The sequence below is a fragment of the Aquarana catesbeiana genome, linkage group LG01 (assembly GCF_042186555.1).
Source record: "Aquarana catesbeiana isolate 2022-GZ linkage group LG01, ASM4218655v1, whole genome shotgun sequence".
NCBI lineage: Eukaryota > Metazoa > Chordata > Amphibia > Anura > Ranidae > Aquarana > Aquarana catesbeiana.
The window spans coordinates 236,052,622-236,076,682 of NC_133324.1; the positions used below are offsets into that span (position 1 = coordinate 236,052,622).

Genomic DNA, 24,061 nt, shown 5'->3' on the forward strand with positions numbered 1-24,061 from the left:
GACCTCAAATCTCATATTTGGACTCAAATGCAATAAAAAAAAAAAAAAAAAATTTTGTCTTTTGAAAAAAAATGACAAAAGAAAAATGTCCCTTTAAGGAGGTATGGGCGGAAGTGACGATTTGATGGCGCTTCCACCCTGCTATTGTATGGAGACGGGAGGGGCCTCACTCGTATCCATACCCAGCTAGGAAGAGGACCCGATCGCCTCCGCCACTGACGGCTCCGGTAAGCGGTGGAGGGCGCGAGAGAGCGGCAGGATCCCCTCTCCCGCTGCCGAATCCGCCACAGAGACCACCATTATCGTAAACCGGACCGCCCACTGAAGAGATGGATATCTCGGTTATGGCAGCAGTTGCTGTCATTACCGAGATATCCATCTTTAACCACTTCCCTACCGGGCCAATTCTGACATTTCTCTCCTACATGTAAAAATCATCATTTTTTTGCTAGAAAATTACATAGAACTCCCACACATAATATATGTTTTTTTAGCAAAGACCCTAGTGAATACAATGGCGGTTGTTGCAACTTTTTATCTCACACAGTATTTGCGCAGGATTTTTTTGAACGCGTTTTTTTGGGGAAAAAAAAACTGTTTTGTGTTTAACCACTTCAATACCAAGGACGTCATATGACGTCCTTGGCTTTGAGCAGGTATATCTGAATGATGCCTATAGTTACAGACATCATTCAGATATTGCCGGTTTTCATGGTATGTAAACTTATGAGCACAACTGTATATACAGTGTGTTTTACAGTGCGTTTTAAAGAGGGGAAAAAAAGATGCATGAAAACTGCATGCAAAAATGCATAAACGCTGGTTTAACCACTCTAAGACCGCCCACTGTATATATGTCGGCACTTTAACCACTTCCCGCCCACCATCATATGACGTCCTGGGCTTTGGGCGGGTATATCTGAATGATGCCTGTAGTTACAGACATCATTCAGATATTGCCGGTTTCAGCCGGCGAATCTCTACACCATAGGAATGATCATAGCGGCCGCTGAGGACTATCCGTTGCTAAGGACGTGGCAGCTGGCTTCCTGGCCCCTTGCTTAGCAACCAGCTATATACAGAGGTAAAATAAGAACCTCAAAACACATCAAAAATGTGGTGCAGCTCCATTGAAGTCTATTAGCCACACATCGCAGGAAAAAAGTTTTGCGGCTCTTTCCAAAAACACACCGGCCGCAAAACGCATAGACATGAACTAGTTTAGGAAACCATGTTAAATTGACTGTAGTGCGTTTCTGAAAACTGAAAAAGACACTAAAAAACACATAGGTGTGAACGTAGGGTTAAACCACATTGAAAATTTGTGGAATGACTTGAAGACCGCAGTCCACGAATGTCACCATCAAATTTAACTGAACTTGGGCAGTTCTGCAAAGATGAGTGTGCCAATATTGCAAAGTCTAGATGTGCAAAGTTAGTAGAGACATATCCCAACAGACTAAAGTCTGTAATTAAAGCAAAACATGGTCCAAGAAAATACTGACATAAAAGGGGGGGGGGGGTTTGACCGTTTCGGGAGACTCCACTGCCTGCCACCATTTTATTACAAGCGCTTTTTTATATGGATAATGTAAGTGTTTTACTTTTCAATAAATTTACTTTTAAAAAACGGTATCACACTATGTGGCCACTTTCTTTACTTTATATGAGCCATTTCGATATCGGGTCACATATGGAAGAGGTCTGCCGAGAGTCCTAGAATAACATCTGGATTCCACAACATCTCATTGAAAAACCCCACTTCATTGCATGGTGGCAATACAAGCGTTATTGACTCAGGTGACATATGTCTCTTTGAGTCCAACAGTTCCGGTAAGCCTGCATTGCTTCCATATTGAGGATCCATTTGTTATATACTACCTCCTTTAGTCTGATATCCACGGGGTGTATAACCCCATTACATATACGGGACATTTAGTTTATATATTTTATATTTTATTTTCATATTTTATACGCAATAGATGCTTATTGGAGTTCCTTCTCATTATGGAATACATGGTGTTATGAATAATTGTTTGATATCTCTTTGAAATCTGTAAAAATTATCATCCAATCAGCGCTACACTATATATACCTGCATTATTGACAAATTTCCTTGTTTTGTTGTGTGAGCTGCTATTTGTACAAAGTGAGCGCAGTGTCTTTGGAGATTTTTTTTTTTTTTTTATGTTCCCTAACTGGGAATAGTGAAAATACAATAATGCTATGTCAGTGTTGCATTAGTATTTTCGTATTTTCTGTGTTTTTTTTGGAGGTAGCTTTGTTATATCACTTATCATTCATATCACTATTAGTGATTGAGGTTGTAACCATTTGCGCTGATAGAAATTTGTTTCATTATAGATTAATGAAAAGAGGTCTAGTATTTTAATAGACTCCCACTCTAAATTACCATGGCGCCATTGCACACTGCCATCTTTTCATCTGGCAAGTTTAGACCAGTAGTATCATCACCTGACCAGTCCCCGAGTCCGTGGGGACTCTCTTCTACCTTTCCACTCTTGTCTCTCCTCTTTCCCTCCTCTACTTCTATTTTTAACTGACTCCCTGTACTTTCTTCGCCACTTGTTCCAGGTCTTCTCCTTGTACACATATACCCCTGAGATACGGAGATGGACTGTCCCTTTCTGTTGAATTGTCTATGATTTCACCTTTGTTGGATATTCCATGCAATTGATCTTGACCCCATGCGTGGACGAACCTGATGCTATGTTACCTCCTTCAAAAACTCAAAAAAAAAGGGATATTTTAACTACCATGAAGAAGCAATCCAAGGGGAACAGGAACTGTTGGTTATGTAGAGACTTTGCCTCTGATAAGTGGTCAGGGCAAGTATTTAAAAGCTATCAGGTTCCTTCTAGAGCAGAACTGGGCAAAATTGCAGGCCCAAGGCCACATCCAGCTTTTTATGCCTGCATTTCCTCAGTGAGGAAGCCGACAGGTTCAGAGAGGCACACTGACAGATGTCCATGTGGAGAGGTGCATGAACTGGAAGGAGAGAGCCTATGGAGCTTATCAGTACAGTGGAGAGGCTTTGTCGTGGTGGGTAAGTGTTGCCTAGGAGATATTTTGACACTCTCCCACCACTCTGCTACCTGGCCAAAATGTTTCCTGTGTGAGCGCCTGCATGCTGCAAACCTGAGGAGCTGTGCACCTGTTTTTCATTCCAGGTTAGGATCTACAGAAATCCCCACTGTACCTCAGGCTACTTCCAGTCAAAGTGAATTTCAGAGGGCAGGAGGAGGTGTTATAGCCCTATAATGCTGCACTACTGTGCTGCAATCACGTGCATTGCATGCGGTTGAACTCAATGGGCGAGATTGAGACGCAGTGCCGCTTCATCAAACTCTGCAGCCGAAGTTAAAAATGCAGCAGCATGTTAACATCCCTGTTTAGCTGTTATTTAACAGTTGGGGTGCGCATCCGGGGAACGGTCTAACCGCTCATGTTTAGTTCCAGTTTCTCTGTCTCCTTAGAAAAATCACCTGTCCACCCCTAGTTAAGAACACTAGGCAGGGAAGACAATTGGTCATGATATCCATTCACAGCTATCAGGTTTCTCTAGACACTGCAGACAAAAGGTTGGAACATCCATTTATACCCATCAGGTTTCTCTAGGCACCCCAGACAAGGTCAGGAGGTGCATTTAGAACTACCATGCTCCCAGAAAAATAAGGAAATAAACTATGTATTAGGTGCATAAGGAGTTTTTGGCGATAAGGGATTGGGACATGTGGGGAGGGTCCGGCCACCAGTGGTTCAAAGAGGGAGAAAGGAAATTGGTGGCGGGAGGTGTGTGGTTCATGTGGAGAGAAGTGGCTCAGGTATGGTTAAAACAATAGGTAGTGGCTTGGTTGTTTTTGACACAAGAGTATCTGTACCATACAGGCAGTCCCCGAGCTACAAACAAGATAGGGACTGTAGGTTTGTTCTTAAGTTGAATCTGTTTGTAAGTCGGAAGAGGTCCATTTTTTAAGTGTAGCTCCAGCCAAAAAATCTATTTTTAGGCTTTTTGGGTAGCATAGGGAAGGGTGATCACCCCTGTAACATTTGTTTTGCTGTCTGTACCCCTGTTCAGAAGATTTCACCTCACTTTCTGTCCCAATGACAATTGGATTTTGAAAATTTTGGGCTGTTAGGGAAACATGGACTGGTGATAAAGCATCAGTGGGGAGACACCTTTTTCCCACATTAACTCTTACAGGAGTGAATTTGCCTTCCTAGGGGTAGATTTCCTCTTACTTCCTGTTGTCTCCCCCCGTTTGTAAGTAGGAGTCAGTAGTAAGTCGGATGTTTTAAGTAGGGGACTGCCTGCATTGATTTTCCTATTCTATTTTCATACACTTATCACCCCCAAAAAGTAACTGTTCACACACAAAATACACACAAACATGCATCTGAAAAATGGTCAACAACTACCCCTTAATCTAAACACAACCACTAAAACTTAACTAAATAGAAATATTAAAACAAAAAAAAGGTTTATTGCCATTGGTGACTTCTCCTTAAGAAAACACTGTTGCCTGGATATCACACTGAAAACTTTTGGAGCTGCTAAAACAAGTACATCAATAAGGAATTCTGACTTTTCTGCAGTTCATTGCTATATGCTTTGCCATGTAAGTGATTCCATTATGGCATTACTAGCAGCAAGAACACTAAAATGTAACTGAAAGAGTGTTAGGTCCCCATTTACAATGATGAAATGCATTAAAATGCGTACTGCATATTACTGGTACCTCAAAATCTGTGCTGTAGTCTCAGGGACAGGCATAATCTTTTTTGATGTGGTTAAAGATGTCCTTTGGAAAACATTCAGGGATAACAGAACGTAATTATCCATTTAAGACCACCATCAACATTACCATGCTTCTATTTCCTTGCTTGTTTTCTACGAGCATTGATAATGAAGTATGACAGTGCTGAGGCAATAGATACAGTACACACGCAATCAAACACATAATTGAAGGTGCACATCAATAGATTTGATGAGAAGCCAATGGGTTCTAACAGCCAAGAAACTGACCTCTGTTCTGTTCTCTCCTCTTGTTTCGTTCTGCTTCCTCATTTGAGGTCTTAAAAGATCGCGTTAAAACAGAACTCCCATAAAATCTTGCAGGCACATGTTTAGGCATTCGAGAAAACATATCATCTGTGAATGTGTTCCTAGATTCAATTATGTCAAACCATGTGTCTTCATAGACAGGATCTCTATAGCTCTGTGGTCTGGCTGGCTTTTTTGGTTCTTTGCCGCATACAGCAGGATGGTCCTTTAAGTCTTTGGTCATGACACTGGATCCACATTTCTCACATCGCTCCGTCCGAGCTCCACAATACGCTTCGTGCTCTCCAAGCTTATTAAAGGCCAGCTCCAGGTCACAAAACTGGCATATGACCAGGCGGAGGGGACAAGAAGAGCGCTACAAAAAGAAATCAGAGTAAAATCATGTAGAACAGTTTTTAGTATAATCAACCTAATTTATCAAAGCGTTTAGAAGAATTGCCATCCCTATTGCCACATATCAACTGAAACTGAAAGTTAGGATGTCAGTAGAAAATGACAGCTGGATAAACAGACAATTACATCCGATTGGCTCCTCTAGGGTAATGGTTCCTATTTAAGACACTGAACATGGTCTCCAACTATAATCATATGTTTTTTTTCTGTTACCTTGGTTTACATTTTTATTTCATTTGAAAGCAGGGCAGATTTATCAAAACTGAAGCAACTGCCTTTCTTTTATTCACTGATAGAATAACTCCTTATGTGCACTTTTGGACCAATTTTCTTTGTTCCAGTTTAAATACATAAGCCCTCCAATCAATCAACCTCCTCCTATCTACTCTAGGAAGTTGAAGTTCATATACTCAAGATTTAGCATGACATTACACAGGAATGAATCAATTCAGATTCCAGGTTTCCAATTTCTAGCTAAACAATGAACTTTCTTTATGGTACTACCCACAATAATCATGGAGGCTCCACTTTTTGAATCAAAATCCTCTAAAATATGGACAATTTTTAGAAACCAAACAGCAACAGAAAGGTAAGCACATATTTACTCATAAGACGGCAAGCATTTCTCCATCATAGGCAGTATGACAATTTCAAAGACTGGAAGCCAAATAGTTTATATGAAATATCTTTTTAGAAATCTGTAAGGTTGAATTCACATTGTTGTGGCACATCAACATACATTGAAGTGGTAGTAAAGTCTTCTTTTTGACTTGTACCAACAGGTAAGCCTATAATAAGGCTTACCTGTTGGTACAGTGAATATCTCCTAAATTTACACGGTATAGGAGATATTCACACTGCATGCAGCTGGTGACATCCGCTGGAGGGCTCCGTTCTAGGGTAAGTATTCCATAATGTGCTAGCATGCGATGCATACTAGCACATTATGCCATTGTCTTGTTTACTACCGCTTTAAAAGATTTTCACTAAAAAAAAAAAAAAAAAAAAAAATATATAAAATATACAAATAACATTTTTTGTAGGCAAATAAAAAAGTACATTTATTTTTTGTAGGAGCCTGGAAAGCATTGCACCCTCGATCAGCAGATCACGGGTGCCATGCAGGACTCCTATAGACTGTCAGTGTAAGCTGTCTGCCCATACATTGTAAGAAAGGAAGCATTCAACGGCGCCCTGTTAGTTCATTGAGCACTACAAGCTGACAGCTGCAAAGGCTGTCAGTACTTGTAGTTCATTCATTTACAGAACTTTGAATGAATGACGTAGTCGTGTGGGCGGAGCCCTGCACGGCCTCGCTATTTTCAAATGGTGACAGTAGGTACAGGGAGCAGATCCCCAGTCTCCCGTCACACGGAGTACAGGGCTCGGAGCAGCTGTAGGATCAGGATTATGTTACATGTCCCATGCTAAAAAAGCGTGGAACATTGAACATGTTCCCTGAAGGTAAATTTATCCTTTAAAGCAACCTATTTGAGTGGTCTGTGTAAGGTGCCAAAAAAGGGCACACATTTTTGTAATGCAGTGATGAGTTAATCTGAACTGTATTAAAAACGGAACTAAAACCCAATTGATTTAACAGTTGCAAAAACAAATTCTTGTCACACTTGCTTGTGCGCTCAACCAAACTCTCACATCATCAAATGGCTGGTGTCGTAACTGATCACATGTGCAGCATCATGGCCGCTGCAGATCAAACAGGGGCCAAGAAAGGAGCTTCCTTGGCTGAAAAGGATAGGACGGTTTAGTTTCCAATTTAAGGCAGTAAATTCAATTGAATGGGCTGCCTAACATACTAAAATGGTGCATGCACTTTTTTGTAATGCAGCATATGGTAGTGCAATACTATGCAGGCGAGTTGGGGAGCCATAAAGAATATATGGCACCGCAGCACACCTTACCACAATGAACAGATGTAAATCCAGCCAAACTAATGTCACACTGGAGGGCTCCCCTTCACCACCATATAAATAGAGGTTAAAGTGGTTGTAAGGTCAGTTTTTTTTTTATCTTAATGCATTGTATGCATCAAGATAAAAAGCCTTCTGTGTGCAACAGCCCCACTTACACTTACCTGAGCCCCATCTCTGTCCAGCGATGTCAACGAGTGTCCAGCCGTCCGAGATTTTCCCTTCCTGATTGGCTGACACAGCAGTGGCGCCATTGGCTGCCGCCAGCCAGCTAGCTAATCAGGAGGGAGAGGGGGTGGGCCCAGGTCAGGGATCCATGTCTGAATGGACACAGGGAGTTGTGACTCTGCTCAGGTGCCCTCATAGCAAGCCGCTTGCTGTGGGGGCACTGAACAGGAGGGAGCGGCCCGAATCACAGAAGAGGGACCTGAGAAGAGGAGGATCCAGGCTGCTCTGTGCAAATCCACTGCAAAAAAGGCAGGGAAGTATAACTTTTTTTTTTCCCCAGAAAAATAACAAAAAGGAGGAGACTTTAAGCATACACCCATGTGAGGAACATGCTTTACCCGTATGGGATGCACAGGTGTCCCCCGTGCATTCATGTGTAAGCAGTCCCATTCATGTCAATAAGGACACAGCCACGGCTCCCAATTTGACAGCAGTGCAGGCGCAGATGTGCGTTTCCGAAAGCACACTAAGATTGGCTTCATAGAATTTTCTCTGTCTAGAACATTAGAATTCTCACTTTTATTTTTAGTTTGAAACTGTCTCACAGCTGAAAGTCTGGGACTTTCCACTGGCTTTAAGTGGCAACATTTACATATAGATAAGCCAAGAAATCAAGGCCAAAACTTAAAGCATAATTGGGATTGTCATAAGCTTTACACTCAAATGGAGTATAGCAGTGGTTTTCAACCTCAGTCTTCAAGTACCCCCAACGGGCCATGTTTTTAGGTTTTCCTTTCCTTTGCAAAGCTGCTTTAAATCAATGCCATGGTATTGATAAGAGCTATTTTATCCAAGGGAAGTTCCCAAAACATGGCCCGTTAGGGTTACAGCATATCAATAACTTAACTACTGACAGGTATCCAATTGTGTCATTTTGTGTCTGAGAAGAGAAAAAAAAAAAAAAAAACACACACCACATACCAATATCTCACAAAAGGGAATACCCGCCTCACAATTTTGTAAATATTTTATACCTTTTCATGTGACAACACTGAATTAATGACACACTGCTACAACGTAAAGTAGTGAGTGTACAGCTTGTATAACAGTGTAAATTTGCTGTCCCCTCAAAATAACTCAGCACACAGCCATTAATGTCTAAACCACTGGCAACAAAAGCGAGTACACCCCTAAGTGAAATTGTCAATATTTTGTGTGGTCACATTTTCCAGCACTCCCTTAACCCTCTTGGGCATGGAGTTCACCAGAGCTTCACAGGTTGCCACTGGAGTCCTTGTCCACTCCTCCATGACGACATCACAGAGCTGGTGGATGTTAGAGACCCTGCGCTCCTCCACCTTCCGTTTGAGGATGCCCCACAGATGCTCAATAGGGTTTAGATCTGGAGACATGCTTGGCCAGTCCATCACCTTTACCCTCAGCTTTCTTTAGCAAGGCAGTGGATGTCTTGGAGGTATGTTTGGGATAGTTGATATGGGGTACTACCCTGTGGCCCAGTCTCCAAAGGGAGGGGATCATGCTCTGCTTCAGTATGTCACAGTACATGTTGGCATTCATGGTTCCCTCAATGAACTATAGCTAAATAAACAGAAATTGCGCAAAACTAAGCCATATACAATGTTAAATATTCATAGAAAAACACATAAAACCATAAAGGTGAATTGATCAAAGTAGATCGATTAGTGAATGTTAAATATTGTGTTGAATAAACGTCCCAAAACAAAAAAAAAAAAAAAAAAAAAAAAAAACACCACACACCTTTTAGTGAAGTGAAGATGAAATATCCAAATACAACTTCTGATACAGCAACTGGATATCTACGATTGGCAACTGATAGGTACTTTATATCCCAGCGAAGGACAAAACAAAAGCCAGATGGCCTCTTACCGGACAAGATGGACCCCAAATTATAGGCATCAAACTCTCTCTTGATATGTACAGTGATCAGCTGTGATGTTCCACCCGGTTCTGTTCCAAACTACTCTCCTCCATCAAAGACAACAAAATGATTAGTGACTTTCCAACCTTCTAGTCAAATTGCCTTGTACTCCTCTGGTATATGTGAAAGATTCAGAAAAAGAAGGAAATTCATAGTGCAGTAAAAAGTGGTAGTTTACTCCAAATTTTTCATAAGCACAGCGAAGAAATACAATACAGACGCAGCCGCAAACTTTCAAACTGCCAGCTGGTGCATTCCCAGTCGATGCTTGTTACAGGGAAACGTGTCGGTTGGAGAGAATTTTTTGACGTCACCACGCACCAGCTGCATTTTGAAAGCTTGCGGCTGTATCGTATTTCTTCGCTGTGCTTATGCAAAATTTGGAATAAACTACCACTTTTTACTGCACTATGAAGTTCCTTTTTCTGAATCTTTCACATATACCGGAGGAGTACAAGGCAATTTGACTGGAAGGTTGGAAAGTCACTAATCATTTTGTTGTCTTTGATGGAGGAGAAAGGCTAACACTTGGAACAGAACCGGGTGGAACATCACAGCTGATCACTGTGCATATCAAGAGAGAGTTTGATCCCTATAATTTGGGGTCCATCTTGTCCGGCAAGAGGCCATCTGGCTTTTGTTTTTTCCTTCGCTGGGATATAAAGTACCTATCAGTTGCCATCGTAGATATCCAGGTGCTGCATCAGAAGTTGTATTTGGATATTTCTTCTTCACTTCACTGAAAGTTTTTTTTTTTGTGTTTGGGATGTTTATTCAACACAATATTTAACATTCACTAATCAAACTACTTTGATTGATTCACCTTTACGGTTTTAAAGTGTTTTTGTATGAATATTTAGCATTGCATGAGGCTTCGTTTTGCACAATTTCTGTTTATTTATACATTTGTGAATTAAGTATTTAATTCTTGGAAGTAGCGGCATTTCACATATACGCGTTTTTTTTAATTTTCAACTTTATTTTTTCATTGTTTTTTTTTCCTCACATATAATATTGATCACATCACTAGCATGGTAAGCGCAGAATAATCCAACTATATCAATGAACTGTAGCTCCCCAGTGCCGGCAGCACTCATGTAGCCCCAGATCATGACACTCCCACCACAATGCTTGACTGTAGGCAAGACACACTTGTCTTTGTACTCCTCACCTGGTTGCCACCACACACGCTTGACACCATCTGAACCAAATAAGTTTATCTTGGTCTCATCAGACCACAGGACATGGTTCCAGTAATCCATGTCCTTAGTCTGCTTGTCTTCAGCAAACACTTTGTGGGCTTTCTTGTGCATCATCTTTAGAAGAAGCCATGCCATGCCGACCAATTTGATGCAATGTGCAGCATATGGTCTGAGCACTGACAGGCTGACCCCCCACCCCTTCAACCTCTGCAGCAATGCTGGCAGCACTCATAAGTCTATTTCCCAAAGACAATCTCTGGATATGACGCTGAGCACGTGCACTTAACTTCTTTGGTCAGCCATGGCGAGGCCTGTTCTGAGTAGAACCTGTCCTGTTAAACCACTGTATGGTCTTGTCTACCCTGCTGTAGCTCAGTTTCAGTGTCTTGGCAATCTTCTTATAGCCTCAGCCATCTTTATGTAGAGCAACAATTCTTTTTTTCAGATCCTCAGAGAGTTCTTTGCCATGAGGTGCAATGTTGAACTTCCAGTGTCCAGTAAGAGAGAGTGAGAGCGATAACACCAAATTTAACACACCTGCTCCCCATTCACACCCGAGACCTTATAACACTGAGTCACATGACACCGGGGAGGGGAAACTGGCTAATGGGCCCAATTTTGAATTTTTTCACTTAGGGGTGTATTCGCCAGCGGTTTAGAAATTGATGGCTGTGTGTTGAGTTATTTTGAAGGGACAGCAAATTGACACTGTTATACAAGCTATGCACTCACCACTTTACATTTGTAGCAAAGTGTAATTTCTTCAGTGTTGTCACACGAAAAGATATCATAAAATATTTACAAAATTGTGAGGGGTGTACTCACTTTTGTGAGATACTGTATACAACAACCACCACCATTATTTTTATCATCAACAATAATAATATCTAACTATGCTGATATTTCTTACATCCATTTTATCCCAAAAAGGTATAAAAATTCAAATTATAGACCAGGGCTGCACATGGCACCTAGTCCTCTCTGGGTTAAGGCTGAAGTCATACTATGTGTGGTGACAGACGTTTTACTGGATTGTAGAACATCTGTCACCGCAAGGTATAGAAGAATTTGTACCCGTCAAGTTTTACTTATATCCGGTGCTCTGCTAAGGATATTTCCCTTTCCTGTGTCTAAGCAAAGAGAACATTTTCCCCAAATAGAAATGAAGAAACTCTCCAACAAAAACAACAACATAGATCGAAGCAAAACTCCTCTTTAACGTTAGGTAAGGGGAAGGTTACAGCACTAGTCAGCCTTTCATTGTTGTCATTTTCCCAGTTGCTGATTTTTCCCTCTCTTTGTCTGGTAAAGCATTGTTTCCCAGAAAGAAAGGGAATGTTTATCTAGAGTTTGACTAGATAAACTTTAAACCTTTAGCCAATGCCAGTATTGTGAATCTGACATTTCAGCATGTGCACTTGGTTCCCTGGGTGTTGAACAGTACACATGCAGCACTTCCCCAACCTAACAGCAATCGTACAACATTGCATTATGATGTTGTACAGCATAGATCCAACCCCCACCCCTTACCACACAGCATAAATCCAACCCCCACCCCTTACCTCACAGCATAAATCCAACCCCCACCCCTTACCTCACAGCACAAATCCAACCCCCACCCCTTACCTCACAGCACAAATCCAACCCCCACCCCTTACCTCACAGCACAAATCCAACCCCCACCCCTTACCTCACAGCACAAATCCAACCCCCACCCCTTACCTCACAGCACAAATCCAACCCCCACCCCTTACCTCACAGCATAAATCCAACCCCCACCCCTTACCTCACAGCATAAATCCAACCCCCACCCCTTACCTCACAGCACAAATCCAACCCCCACCCCTTACCACACAGCATAAATCCAACCCCCACCCCTTACCTCACAGCATAAATCCAACCCCCACCCCTTACCTCACAGCACAAATCCAACCCCCACCCCTTACCTCACAGCACAAATCCAACCCCCACCCCTTACCTCACAGCACAAATCCAACCCCCACCCCTTACCTCACAGCACAAATCCAACCCCCACCCCTTACCTCACAGCATTAATCCAACCCCCACCCCTTACCTCACAGCATTAATCCAACCCCCACCCCTTACCTCACAACATAAATCCAACCCCCACCCCTTACCTCACAGCATTAATCCAACCCCCACCCCTTACCTCACAGCATTAATCCAACCCCCACCCCTTACCTCACAACATAAATCCAACCCCCACCCCTTACCTCACAGCATTAATCCAACCCCCACCCCTTACCTCACAGCATTAATCCAACCCCCACCCTTTACCTCACAGCATAAATCCAACCCCCACCCCTTACCTCACAGCATTAATCCAACCCCCACCCTTTACCTCACAGCATAAATCCAACCCCCACCCCTTACCTCACAGCACAAATCCAACCCCCACCCCTTAGCTCAGAGCATAAATCCAACCCCCACCCCTTACCTCACAGCATAAATCCAACCCCCACCCCTTACCTCACAGCATTAATCCAACCCCCACCCCTTACCTCACAGCATAAATCCAACCCCCACCCCTTACCTCACAGCATTAATCCAACCCCCACCCCTTACCTCACAGCATAAATCCAACCCCCACCCCTTACCTCACAGCATTAATCCAACCCCCACCCCTTACCTCACAGCATAAATCCAACCCCCACCCCTTACCTCACAGCACAAATCCAACCCCCACCCCTTACCTCACAGCACAAATCCAACCCCCACCCCTTACCTCACAGCACAAATCCAACCCCCACCCCTTACCTCACAGCACAAATCCAACCCCCACCCCTTACCTCACAGCATAAATCCAACCCCCACCCCTTACCTCACAACATAAATCCAACCCCCACCCCTTACCTCACAGCATTAATCCAACCCCCACCCCTTACCTCACAGCATAAATCCAACCCCCACCCCTTACCTCACAACATAAATCCAACCCCCACCCCTTACCTCACAACATAAATCCAACCCCCACCCTTTACCTCACAGCATTAATCCAACCCCCACCCTTTACCTCACAGCATTAATCCAACCCCCACCCTTTACCTCACAGCATTAATCCAACCCCCACCCCTTACCTCACAGCATTAATCCAACCCCCACCCCTTACCTCACAACATTAATCCAACCCCCACCCTTTACCTCACAGCATTAATCCAACCCCCACCCCTTACCTCACAGCATTAATCCAACCCCCACCCCTTACCTCACAGCATTAATCCAACCCCCACCCCTTACCTCACAGCATTAATCCAACCCCCACCCCTTACCTCACAGCATTAATCCAACCCCCACCCTTTACCTCACAGCATTAATCCAGCATCCCCCCCCCTTACTTCACAGCCTTTGCGCAACACTGCTGAACGTTTTCACAGCACTGCTTCACTTCACATATAAAAAAAAAAAAAAAAAAAAAACACACACACACACACCTTACATTGTGCTATGTGAGAAGGGAAATACATAAAGTTACTGAATAAAAGAATTACTGACCTCATGCTCCTCCAACAAATTCTTCTCCATGGTCAATTTACATTTACAAGTCACCTGCAAAAATCCCAAATAATAATGTTGAGGTTCACTTGTATGCCAAGACTGTACATAATAAATTTATACTGTGAGTTAAGCCACCATCAATTGTTTGCTCCTTAACCCTTTCCCGACGAGTGTACACATATATGTGGTCTTGTGGAAGCAGCCCCTTATCCGTGGGCCTCAGATATATGCGCCACTGTGTTTGGGCTGAGAGCGCGATGCACAACGTGCTCCCAGTACAGAGACCAAGCTGTCAGTGATAGCTCTGGGTAACAATTGGAAACCAGAGGGCCCAGTTCCCCATCACCTGATCACTGCGATAGCTTCCAATTGGTTAGCACAGTGATCAGTCTCTGTACAGCCTACCCCTGTGTTTTCTCCTCTTGATTGGTGAAAAATATACCAGTATCTATCTATCTTTTTCTCCTAAAAACAGACAGGGGATCTGTTCCCCATCCATCTAGTGGATTGGATGGCAGTTAGATGTAAACGAACAGGCAGTCCATTTACAACCAAACACCAAGATCCTTAAGCGCTAAAACGGTCAGTCGGGTGTGTGGATACAAGACCCGTGGGGGTATAAATTTGACTGAAAACCAGTGCAGCTGCCAATCACTGGAAAATGGATAAAAACACAAAAAGGCAGCGCTCTATGGGTACAGCAAAAAGTACATGTAGACCAATGGCTAGGTAACAGGTTTTTTTTTGTTTTTTTTTTTTTTTTTTTTACACACAACGGTGAATAGCCACTGCAAAAGTTTGTAAAAAAAAAAAAAAAAAAAAAAAAAACACCTGTAAAATATTGAGAAGGATGCAGCAGACAAACATAAAGGCATGTACATGGAAATTGTTAAAGATTGTAATATAGAAGCAAAACAGTACCACACTGGCATCTGGGTAGAAAGGGGTTAACCTCATCCGGGTGGCTTACTGGTAGTACATGGAGAATGGACGACCTGAACCACATTCACAGTGAGGGTAATGAGACAGGAGTGAGAGAGAGATATAGATATAGTGGAGCTAGAAAGTTTGGGTACCCCAGGTAAAAACGTGTATTAATGTGCATAACGAAGCCAAGGAAAGATGGAAAAATCTCCAAATAGCATCAAATTACAGATTAGACATTCTTATAATATGTCAAAAAAGTTAGACTTTATTTCCATCATTTACACTTTCAAAATTACAGAAAACAAAAAAAATGGCGTCTGCAAAAGTTTGGGCACCCTGCAGAATTTATAGCATGCACTGCCCCCTTTGCAAAGCTGAGACCTGCCAGTGTCATGGATTGTTCTCAATCATCGTCTGGGAAGACCAGGTGATGTTAATCTCAAAGGTTTTTTTTTTCCTTAAACACGTTTTTTTTTTAATTGAAAATATATATTAAGCACATATACATCCATACATTTCTTGTATCAAAAACTTCAAGTAATACAATGTATAATAACAGGCAATTCGCTATGTCTTCCCCCAGATTATAATTATTAAGATACGTTTTATATCACCAATGACATTCGAAAAACACTCCAAACACTGTGCGCACCGTGTCATTCTATTAGATGCTTCTCCCCCCCACATACATTCCTTACAAAAGATTATTGGTCTGCGCATCCTATTGTAACACTCTTTTTAATTTACAATATCATATACAGGTTTCAGGTGTTTTGATCCACTTATCCCAGATTTTTCCATACTTTGTAGGGCACCCTCTATGTGCATATGTGATTTTCTTATAGGGTAGTACTGTATTTACTTCTGCAATCCAGTGTGTGAGCTCTGGAGGATCAGGCCTCATCCAAAGTCTGGCTATGACTTTCCTTGCAGAGAAGAGTGTGTCATGAAGAAATATCTTTTGGAATTTGTTAATCTCTGTATCTGGGAAAATTCCTAAAATGCATAGTTTGGGCTGTAAGGTGACAGGAGAGCCCATTGTGTCATGCAGGAATCTTACCACCTGGGTCCAAAAAGCCTGAATCTACGGGCAATGCCATATTAAGTGAAAGAAAGTGCCCACTGCTTGATTACACATCTTACACGTTGCAGACTGATTCTGTTTAGATCTAGAAATTCTGAATGGTGTGAGGTAGGATCTATGCAATATGAAAATCTGAGCCAACCGATCCGATAGTTTAGGGGATACCAATTTGCAGGCCTCAAGAGCATCACTCCATTCATCATCTTCCATATTGCTCACCTCCACCTCCCTCTCCCACCTAGGTTTCAGTGCATATGCTATTCTGGTTGCTGACGGTGTTGTCAGCATAAGGTAGAATTGAGAGATCAATTTTTTGGGGTCTGGGTATTATACGGATTCCATGAGAGGATTATTAACTGAGACGAGATCATCTGAGGGAAATTGCGATTGAAAGGCGTGGCGAAGCTGTAGGTATCTGAAGAATAATTGGTTTGGAAGCGCAAACTCAGATTTCAACCTGTCAAAGCTCTTCAGTTTTCCATTACTGATAATATGGGACAAGTAAAATATCCCCCTAGAACTCCACACCTCACTGTCAGGGATCATGAAGAACTCAGACAGATCTGGATTGTGCCACAGAGTAGTAAAATCGTGTATTGCTGGTATGTTCAGCTTGTCAGAAGCTAGCTTCCAGATCCTCCTGTATTGATACAAAAATGATCTACGGTTATCCATCTTCGCCACCCCCTTCGCTCCCCCTGTTATCATTACCATTGAATCCTGGGTCCTCCGAGACCACTCCGGACAGAGGAATCTCTCCCCATCTATCTTGTCAACATGAAAAATTTGTGCCAGTTGGGCTGCCATATAGTATAAGTTAAAGTCTGGAAGGGCCATACCAGCTAAATCAGTGGTTTTTTTCAATTTATGCCAGGAGAGTTTGTGCCTGTTATTGCCCCATATGAATGGTTTTAAGATAGCTTCCATTAGCTTAAAATGTCTGAGAATTAAATATACTGGTGAGTGCCATACCATGTATAATATTTTGGGTAAAAGAACCATTTTTGTTAGGTTTATACGGCCCATTACTCCCAGGGGGAGACGAGCCCAAATCTGGGTCTTCTGTCTAAGCATTTCATATAGTGGGATTATATTTAAATGGTACATAGTCTGCTGGGTCTCTAGTCAGCCTCACTCCCAGGTATTTAATGGTATCCACCCTCTGTAAAGGTAATAGGGCCCTATTCCTAGATGGTGGAAAACTATCCAAAGGGAGTATCTGTGATTTATCTCAGTTTATTCGAAGGCCAGAAAACGTGCCGAATTGTTTAATTAGGTCTAAGGCTAACGGTAGGGAATTGTCTGAGTCATCTAGGTATAGAAGCGTGTCATTCGCGTACTTGCTGATCTTTTCCATCACTTCCCCTCTACCGAGTCCCATAATCCCAGGATGTGCCCGAATAGCTATCGCGAGTGGCTCTGCCGCCAGCGCGTAAAGCAGCGGCGACAGAGGACACCCCTGCCTCGTACCCCTGGTCAAGGGAAACTGTCCAGATGGCCAACCATTAGCCAGTGCTTTCGCAACCGGGGTTTGATACAAGAGCTGTACCCACTTTATAAATTTAGGTCCCAAACCAAAACTGCTAAGACAGGTCGACAAGTATCTCCACTCTACTGAATCAAATGCCTTAGCTGTGTCTAGGGCCACTATCACCCGTGACCCCGGACAATCATGCATGGCCTGTAAATTTATAAATAATCTTCTGAGATTAAAAGAGGTATTTCTACCTGGCATAAACCCGGCCTGATCACTGTGCACTAAGGACAAAATAACTTTATTCAGGCGAATGGCAAGCACTTTTGCAAGTATCTTGACATCCACCTGAAGCAAAGAGATGGGTCGGTATGACTCTGGAAGATGTGGGTCCTTACCCGGCTTGGGGATCACTACAATAGTAGCTTCTCGCATCGATGCCGGCAATTCAGATCCCTCAAAGATAGCATTGTATAGTTTAAGCAGCCTAGGAATCTGCAGGTCTGAATAAGTGGAGTAAAATTCCACAGGAAAACCGTCGGACCCCGGGGCTTTAGATCTGGGGAATCCTGCTATGGCACTGGATATCTTGTCTGTTGTCAGTGGAGCTTCCAGCTCCTCCACCTGCTCTGCAGCCAGTCGAGGGATCTTCAGTCCCTCTAGGAAGAACTCCATAGTGGAGGTGTCATCCGTAGCTGTGGCCTTGTATAGGTTACTAAAGAAATCCTTAAAATATATCAGACACTTTACTGGGTTCTGTCTCCAGTACACTATCAGGGGAACATAGCGAAATCACCACAGGAGGTCTTTCCTCACAATGTACTAGATGGGCCAGAAGTTTCCCAGTCCTTTCCCAATCTCAAAAGTTTTAAATGGCCAGACTCATCTGACCTTGCCCCAACAATCAGCACCATGGGTTCTTCTAAGCAGTTGTCTAGAAAACTGAAAATAGTTGACGCTCACAAAGCTGGGAGAAGGCTATAAGAAGATAGCAAAGCATTTTCAGATGTCAATATTCTCTGTTCGGAATGTAATTAAGAAATGGCAGTCATCAGGAACAGTGGAAGTTAAAGCAAGATCTGGAAGACCAAGAAAAATATCAGACAGAACAGCTCGCAGGATTGTGAGAAAAGCAATTCAAAACCCACGTTTGACTGCACGATCCTTCCAGAAAGATCTGGCAGATACTGGAGTTGTGGTACACTATTCCACTATAAAGAGATACTTGTACAAATATGGTCTTCATGGAACAGACTCTTGGCTGGCTACAAAAAGCATTTACAAGCTGTGATACTTGCCAAAGGGGGCAGTACAAGATATCAACTCTGCAGGGTGCCCAAACTTTTGCAGATGCCATTTTTTTGTTTTCTGTAATTTTGAAAGTGTAAATGATGGAAATAAAATCTAACTTTTTTTGACATATTATAAGAATGTCTAATCTGTAATTTGATGCCATTTGGAGATTTTTCCATCTTTCCTTGGCTTCGTTATGCACATTTTTACCTAGGGTGCCCAAACTTTCGAGATAGAGAGATAGAGTTTGTCAGTGAATTTTGTAAATAAGTAATTTTTCTCCTTCATTGATGGGCACCGATGAGGTGGCACGAATATGCGGCACTGACTTGCATCACTAATGGATACTGATTGCTGGCACTTGTGGGTACTGTTTGCTGGTACTGTAGGTGTTTTATTGTAATCAGGGCACCGATTATTAGTGCTCGATTACATGCCTAGATGGCTTCTGTGAGTAGATGCCGCTGATCGGTTCTCCTCTTCTCACTCTGTCAGGCATTTTATTCCCATAAACAAGCCCCCCTTACAATTTCGCACTTACTAAAAAAAACCTGACAAGCGGACCCGATTGGTCCACCCATGGTAAAGGGGCCTTACACTGCCAAATTGCTGAATGCTGGAGAAGCCCATGGGCGTAGCATCAGGGGTCGCAATGGCAACTCCCACTTATGCTCCCATGGTGCCTCCCTGCAACACTGGACAGGAGGCTTGCTATTTACTAGAATTGGCTACCTATACATTTCCCCTCTGCAGCAGCTGCCCATTTAGGCATTTTCGGCAGTCTAATCTACTTAAACTACTACAAGCCTAGGTGACTCTGTAACCACCCAGACAATGCTTTTATTTATCAGAGATCCCACTTCGTCTCAGACTGTCCGGGACCCAGTCTACAACAGTCCATGAGGCAAAGCTCATACAATGTTCCAGCAGTCTGAAAAAGTGGAATTAAATTAATTTTCATAGATTTGAGGGATATGGTTGATAAATATTACTGTCCCAAGTGGGGGGCTTTTACAACTCTACAGGAGAGCCACCATATTTCCTCTGACCATTAGCCTGTACAAGATTAATATTACATCTTTCCATTCACTGCCGAAAGGAAACCTTATTGTCTTTATTCAGAAAATTAATCCAAGCCTCCCTCTCAGCTTAATTAAGTTGTTGTCCATTAGAGAATGATCTGCTCTCCCCATGGGATCAGAGGCTGAACTGAGCTCTTCACCATGGTCTGACCGGAAGGAGCAGAAAATATCCCCAGTCACCTCCATAGGCCATAATCAGTGGGTAGAAGGCTTGCCCCTAATCCCCTCCAAAAGCCTCTGTCCTGGTTGGGTCTGTCACACCTTGATCATGAGGCAAACCCAAAAGCCTGTATTTAGTAAAACAAAACAAGATTGCATCCTCTGATGAAGCGCCTTATGGAAAATTTTGTTGCAGGCAGTTGTGAGAGACAGGAGGTGTGAAAAGGTGCCCAGTATGGTAAAAAGGTTGGATGAAAATGAACTAAAGGAGGGCAATGGCATCTGCATGTAACATGTTGTGCATGGTCCCCTTCTCCTTCCGATCCGCCGCCTCCTTGCGACAGTGGGTGGGGATCTTCGCTGTCACAATTTGAAAACAGCACGGCTGTGGAGGGCACCACCCACATGACCCAGTCATTCATTCACAGCTCTGAACGAATGCCTACAAGTACCATCAGCCATTGTATATTGATGGCTTGTAGTTCTCAATTAACTGCGAGGGTGCTGGTCAGTGCTCCTGTAGCCCATTAAGCTTCTGGGACTTCAGTTACTGCCTGCTCATATCGGAGGTACGGGCAGACAGTGTACTTTTGTCTGCAAAAGCCTGACAATGCACCTGCAATCTTCTGATCGCTGGTGCCATGCCTTACAGGCTCCCAAAAAAAATAAATAAATAAATAAATTTTACACTTTTACTTGCAAAAAAATATGCATTTATTTTTAAAAAGTAAACGTATCCTTTAACACGGCACCAGATCATGCATTCATAGATCTTCTCTTCTTCACTGGTACTTGGATTTACCTCTGCCTTACTGTCTGTCTGCAATTGTCATCCAGCAATACTCTGTATCATCAACAGTGGTACAATGACTTAAGAGATAAGTAAGGTCAAAGTTTTTTTTTCTGCCATACTTCTTTTCTTAGTCACAGGAGTGCAATTATATCTGCACTCCTGTGACCCATATTCAGCTAACAGGCTAAAGCCCGCTGTCGGCTCAGCCAGTCCAGACTCTGGAGAGATCCCAACTTTAAGTCTCTCTTGACCCCACCACAGCTCAGAGCTCCACTGAGCACTGGAGGAGCTGACAGTCACTGCTGTCTGCTCAGAAGACCAAGAACTGATCATTCAGCGGTCATGGGATAGCTCAGTTCTTGGTCTTGGAGCCGGTGGGGGACAGCTGCAACATCAGATCGATACTGAAACCATAAAAGGCGAGTATGTAGGTTTGCTTTTTTGCTATCCCACATATTCTTCTTTAACCTATAACTGTTAACCTTATATCCCTGGGTCTGTGTCATCAGCAGAAGATAACCACGTGGCTCTGGTCTGTCTAAGGCTTCATTCACACTATGTTCAGAGAGGAAAGTTTATTTGCACTATGTGCCCCGTTCACACCACAACATAGGTATCACATGTGGATTTTTTTTTTATTTACATCTGTAAAATGTACGCACTTTTCTGCAATAAAAGAAAACAATATCACATCACATCAACATTGTGGAGGGGCCGGGCACAGAGAAGAAATGTTTCTGGTTTTCTTGTAGAGAATTTATGTTGTATATTTCTGTGCAGAAAAAAAAAAAAACCTCACCTGACAGCAGTGTTACGGTGAAGAATGGGGCACATAGAAAACATTTGTTTTCTTTCAGCCCTTAGAGCCCTAAATTAGAAATACACATCTCTGCATATGGTGTGAACAAGCCCAAATCAGTTTATGCAAATCAAATCTGCATGTTTTTTCCATCAGTTTTTATGCACATATGGTGTGAAAGTTTCCTCTCATCTGTGTCTTATCAGTTCCTAATTGATCCAACACTTAATCCCACCCCTAGCTCTATACATTAAAAAGGCCAAGTTCAACTTCTGTAAATAAATAAATAAAAAGCACATTTATTATTTTTTCCCCCAGCAGGATTCTGCAGAACATTACTCCTGCAATCAGCAGATCATGGATGCAATGTCAGGCTCCTGCAAACTCAGGATAACTGTGCCAAAAACATTGCTGGGATCCTTCCAGAGCCTGGAATGGCTCTGCCCTCTCAGCAGATCTCACTCTGTGGCACGGGAGAGTAAAAGTAATTTTACTCCTGATGTACAGCCAAAAAAAAAAAAAAAAATCTTTGGCCTTACTTCTCTTTTAAGCTATTCCGACTGGTGAGGACCAGTAAGGGCTTTTTAATATTCAACTCCTTGCTCCAAATTTAGCTATGAACCTTTGGAACGCCTTGTCTATGTCTATCTGAGCTGCTACCTCCTTGAATCTGCTTGACCCCTTACAGTCTTGGCTTTCACCCTCAACACTCCACAGAAACTCACTAATGACTTAACTGCTATTTTGTACTTTTACTATTAGGCCTTTCCAAACTACGCCCCTTCTTAACCAATGACACCACCAAGCTACTAATTCAGTCCCTGGTCATCTCTTGCTTTGATAATTTCAACTCCATACTTTTTGGCCTACCTTTACACAGGATATTACCCCTTCAGTCTACCATGACTGCTGCCACCAGACACATCCACCTTACCAACCGCCCAGTGTCCACTACACTCTCTGCAAATTCCTTCACTGGTTTCCACTCACAAAAAAAAAAATACTAACATTTAAAGTCCAAGCAAAACTCTGAGCTACATCACCAAAAAAAAAAAAAAAATCATCCTAGCCCACTCACTGTTGTTCCCTTGTCCCCTCCAACGCTCATCTCAAGGACTTCTCCAGAGCCTTCCCCATCCTCTGGGCTGCCCACCTCAGTATGACTGGCTCTCTTAACCTGGCCATACGAGTCATTTTTGTTCAACCAGCAGGTTGAATGAAAGAAAATGACTTGATTCCCTCATCCACACACTCAATGTAGATGGGGTAATCTGTCCAGCTGCGTTACTGAATTCTGATCAGAACACACTGATCAGCACCGCCAGCTATAGCTGGCGGTGATCATTGATAAAAAAATTTCCAACAGGCTGTTTGTACACAAGTCGATGAATTCTATTGGACAGAGCAGGTAAGTATAATATGTTTGTTTTAAAAAAAAAAAAAAAAAAAAATTTACTATCACTTTAAAAACTTGGATGTACCCAGAACTTAGGGTTGAGATGTGAATTATTAAGGTAACCTGCCATTTTGCACTGAATAGGCAAAGTACAGGTTCGACATAACCAATTGCTGTAATTACTTCTAAAGAACAGGTGAAACACTCCATGGATTAAGTGCACTATAGCTTTACTACTGAATCATGATTGTGAATAAGATTTGGCTTCTAATGACTGAAATGTTTAATAATGAATCAAACAATTGGCTTATGTTGATGTGAAAAATATATCCGCGCTTGGAAAGTAAACAACCAGCAGCTGTGCACTATAACCCAGATACCAGGCACAAATAATAATAATGTATAAATAAAAGTGCAGCACTAAGCAAATAAAGTGCAATTTGTGCAAATAACACAAAGCATGCGATGTGCAAAAATCTGAATAGATATTACAGTAGCTCACAAAAGTGAATACACCCCTCACATTTTTGTAAATATTTTAGGATATCTTCATGTGACAACACTGAAGAAATTACAATTTGCTCCAATGTAAAGTAGTGAGTGTACAGCTTGTATAACAGTGTAAATTTGCTGTCCCCTCAAAATAACTCCACACACAGCCATTAATGTCTAAACCGCTGGCAACAAAAGTGAGTACACCCCTACAAGAAAACGTCCAAACTGGGCCCAAAGTGTCAATATTTTGTGTGGCCACCATCCATGACAACATCATGGAGCTGATGGATGTTAGAGACCTTGCAC

General features: G+C 42.5%; 1 protein-coding gene across 2 annotated transcripts in view; it reads right to left on the reverse strand.

The window, feature by feature from the left end:
* TRAFD1 (TRAF-type zinc finger domain containing 1) overlaps window positions 1-24,061 on the reverse strand; it is a 90,354-nt gene that overhangs the window by 44,467 nt on the left and 21,826 nt on the right. For both annotated transcript variants that reach the window (XM_073625991.1, XM_073625985.1), the window contains exons 4-5: window positions 14,251-14,304; window positions 5,048-5,441 (exon numbers count right to left, since the gene is read on the reverse strand). In XM_073625991.1, the coding sequence (XP_073482092.1) occupies window positions 5,048-5,441; window positions 14,251-14,304 (448 nt within the window). The remainder of the gene's footprint in view (window positions 1-5,047; window positions 5,442-14,250; window positions 14,305-24,061) is intronic.